The sequence below is a fragment of the Propithecus coquereli genome, unplaced genomic scaffold (genome assembly GCF_000956105.1).
Source record: "Propithecus coquereli isolate 6110/MARCELLA unplaced genomic scaffold, Pcoq_1.0 Scaffold242, whole genome shotgun sequence".
Lineage (NCBI taxonomy): Eukaryota > Metazoa > Chordata > Mammalia > Primates > Indriidae > Propithecus > Propithecus coquereli.
Window position 1 is genome coordinate 2,206,291 of NW_012147975.1, and position 1,709 is coordinate 2,207,999.

The 1,709-nt window shown below is 51.7% G+C and overlaps 1 protein-coding gene across 1 annotated transcript in view; it reads right to left on the reverse strand.

The window, feature by feature from the left end:
- GFRA3 (GDNF family receptor alpha 3) overlaps positions 1–1,709 on the reverse strand; it is a 16,033-nt gene extending 14,324 nt beyond the window's left edge. Inside the window, exon 1 of the mRNA XM_012646326.1 lies at positions 1,631–1,709. Within this exon, the coding sequence (XP_012501780.1) occupies positions 1,631–1,709 (79 nt within the window). The remainder of the gene's footprint in view (positions 1–1,630) is intronic.

Genomic DNA, 1,709 nt, shown 5'->3' on the forward strand with positions numbered 1-1,709 from the left:
GGCTTTCACTGCACTTAGGTTAAAATCTACTTTATATACCCTGGTTTACAAAGCCTTATAAGACCTGTCCCTTCCCACCTCCCTAACCTTATCTCCAACCATTTCTTCCTCTCCCACTTCCCTCTAGCCTTCTTTCTGGCTGCCACTGAGCAAGACAAGCTTGTCTCCACCTTTGGGATTTTACCCTAACCTTTCTTTCTGCTTGGAATGCTCTTTCCCCTGCTCTCCACATGGCTGGCACCTCCTGGTAGTTCAGATTGCAGCTTAAAGTCTCAGAAAGGACTTACCCAACCAACTTAGTCACTGTAACACATTATTACTCCAGTTCTCTGCATAGGACTTATAACCGTTTAATATTTTTCCGTGATGTTTTATTATTTACATATCTTCCCCTTTTAGACTTTCATGTCTATCTTGCACTATTCTATCCCAGTGCCTAGAATGGTGCTTGTTCATTGTGAGCTTCTGCTATTTAAGGAATAAACAAATAAGTAACAAGGATATTGCTACTATAACTTTTCTGGGCCCCTTCCCACTACCTACAATCAAAGAGTACTCTTTCAATCATATCATAATCAACTAGATTACTTACTAAAATGCAGAATTTTTTTTTTTTAGAGACAGGGTCTATGTTGCCTAGGTGGCTTGCAGGGGAAAGGCCATACTGCCCAACAGTGAGTTTTCTGCACTAATTAAAATAATTAGGCCGGTGCGGTGGCTCACAACTGTAATCCTAGCACTCTGGGGGGCCAAGGTGGGAGGACTGCTTGAGCTCAGGAGTTGGAGACCAGCCTGAGCAAGAGCGAGACCCCATCTCTACTAAAAATAGAAAGAAATGATCTGGACAACTAAAAATATATATATATAGAAAAAATTAGTCGGGTATGGTGGCGCATGCCTGTAGTCCCAGCTGCTCTGGAGGCTGAGGCAGGAGGATCGCTTGAGCCCAGGAGTTTGAGGTTGCTGTGAGCTAGGCTGACGCCACGGCACTCTAGCCCGGGCAACAGAGCGAGACGCTGTCTCAAAAAAGATAATAATAATAATAAGTATACCCCAAGAAGAGGGAGGGGGTCTGTAGGTTGGCGGTTATATTCTCAACAAGACAACCAAACAGCAAGTTCTGGGGAGCAGTTCATAAGCCTAATTTGCGACGTCAGTTCTAACAAACTTCTCTTTCTTCATCTGAACCTAGTTTCTGGTTCCTCAGTCCTTAGAGTGGGTGGAATAGTTAAAGCCCACGTGGGGCGAATGGATTCCTGTTTCTGATCAGATTTCTCCCGGCTCCTAGAAATGCTGTCTTCGTAGCGGTCTGGCTGGGGGTCGTTCTGTGACTTGACCGACCTCGACAGAGGGAAAAGGGGGAACCGGCAGCGAGGAGGTGCTGGGGGGCCGGGCCGTTGCCGGCGCTCCACCTGAGCAGTGCGGACAGCGTGTTAGGCACGGAACCCGCCCCCTCGCGGGCAGCCTGGGCTTCCTCCTCCAGCTCCCCAGGCTCGGACGGAGGGACGCCCGGGACCGGGCGGCGGCTATGCCCTCGCGGGGCAGCGGTGACGGGCCCCAGCTGCACGCTCGCCTCCACCGCCCCCGACCGCCCGGCCGGCGCGGCTCCGCGTTCGCACGGACGACTCACCGGCTCCGAGCGGCAGCGGCAGCAGCAGCAGGAGCAGGACCGCGGGCGGCGGCGACCGCGGGCTCGGGGGGCGCTGCAT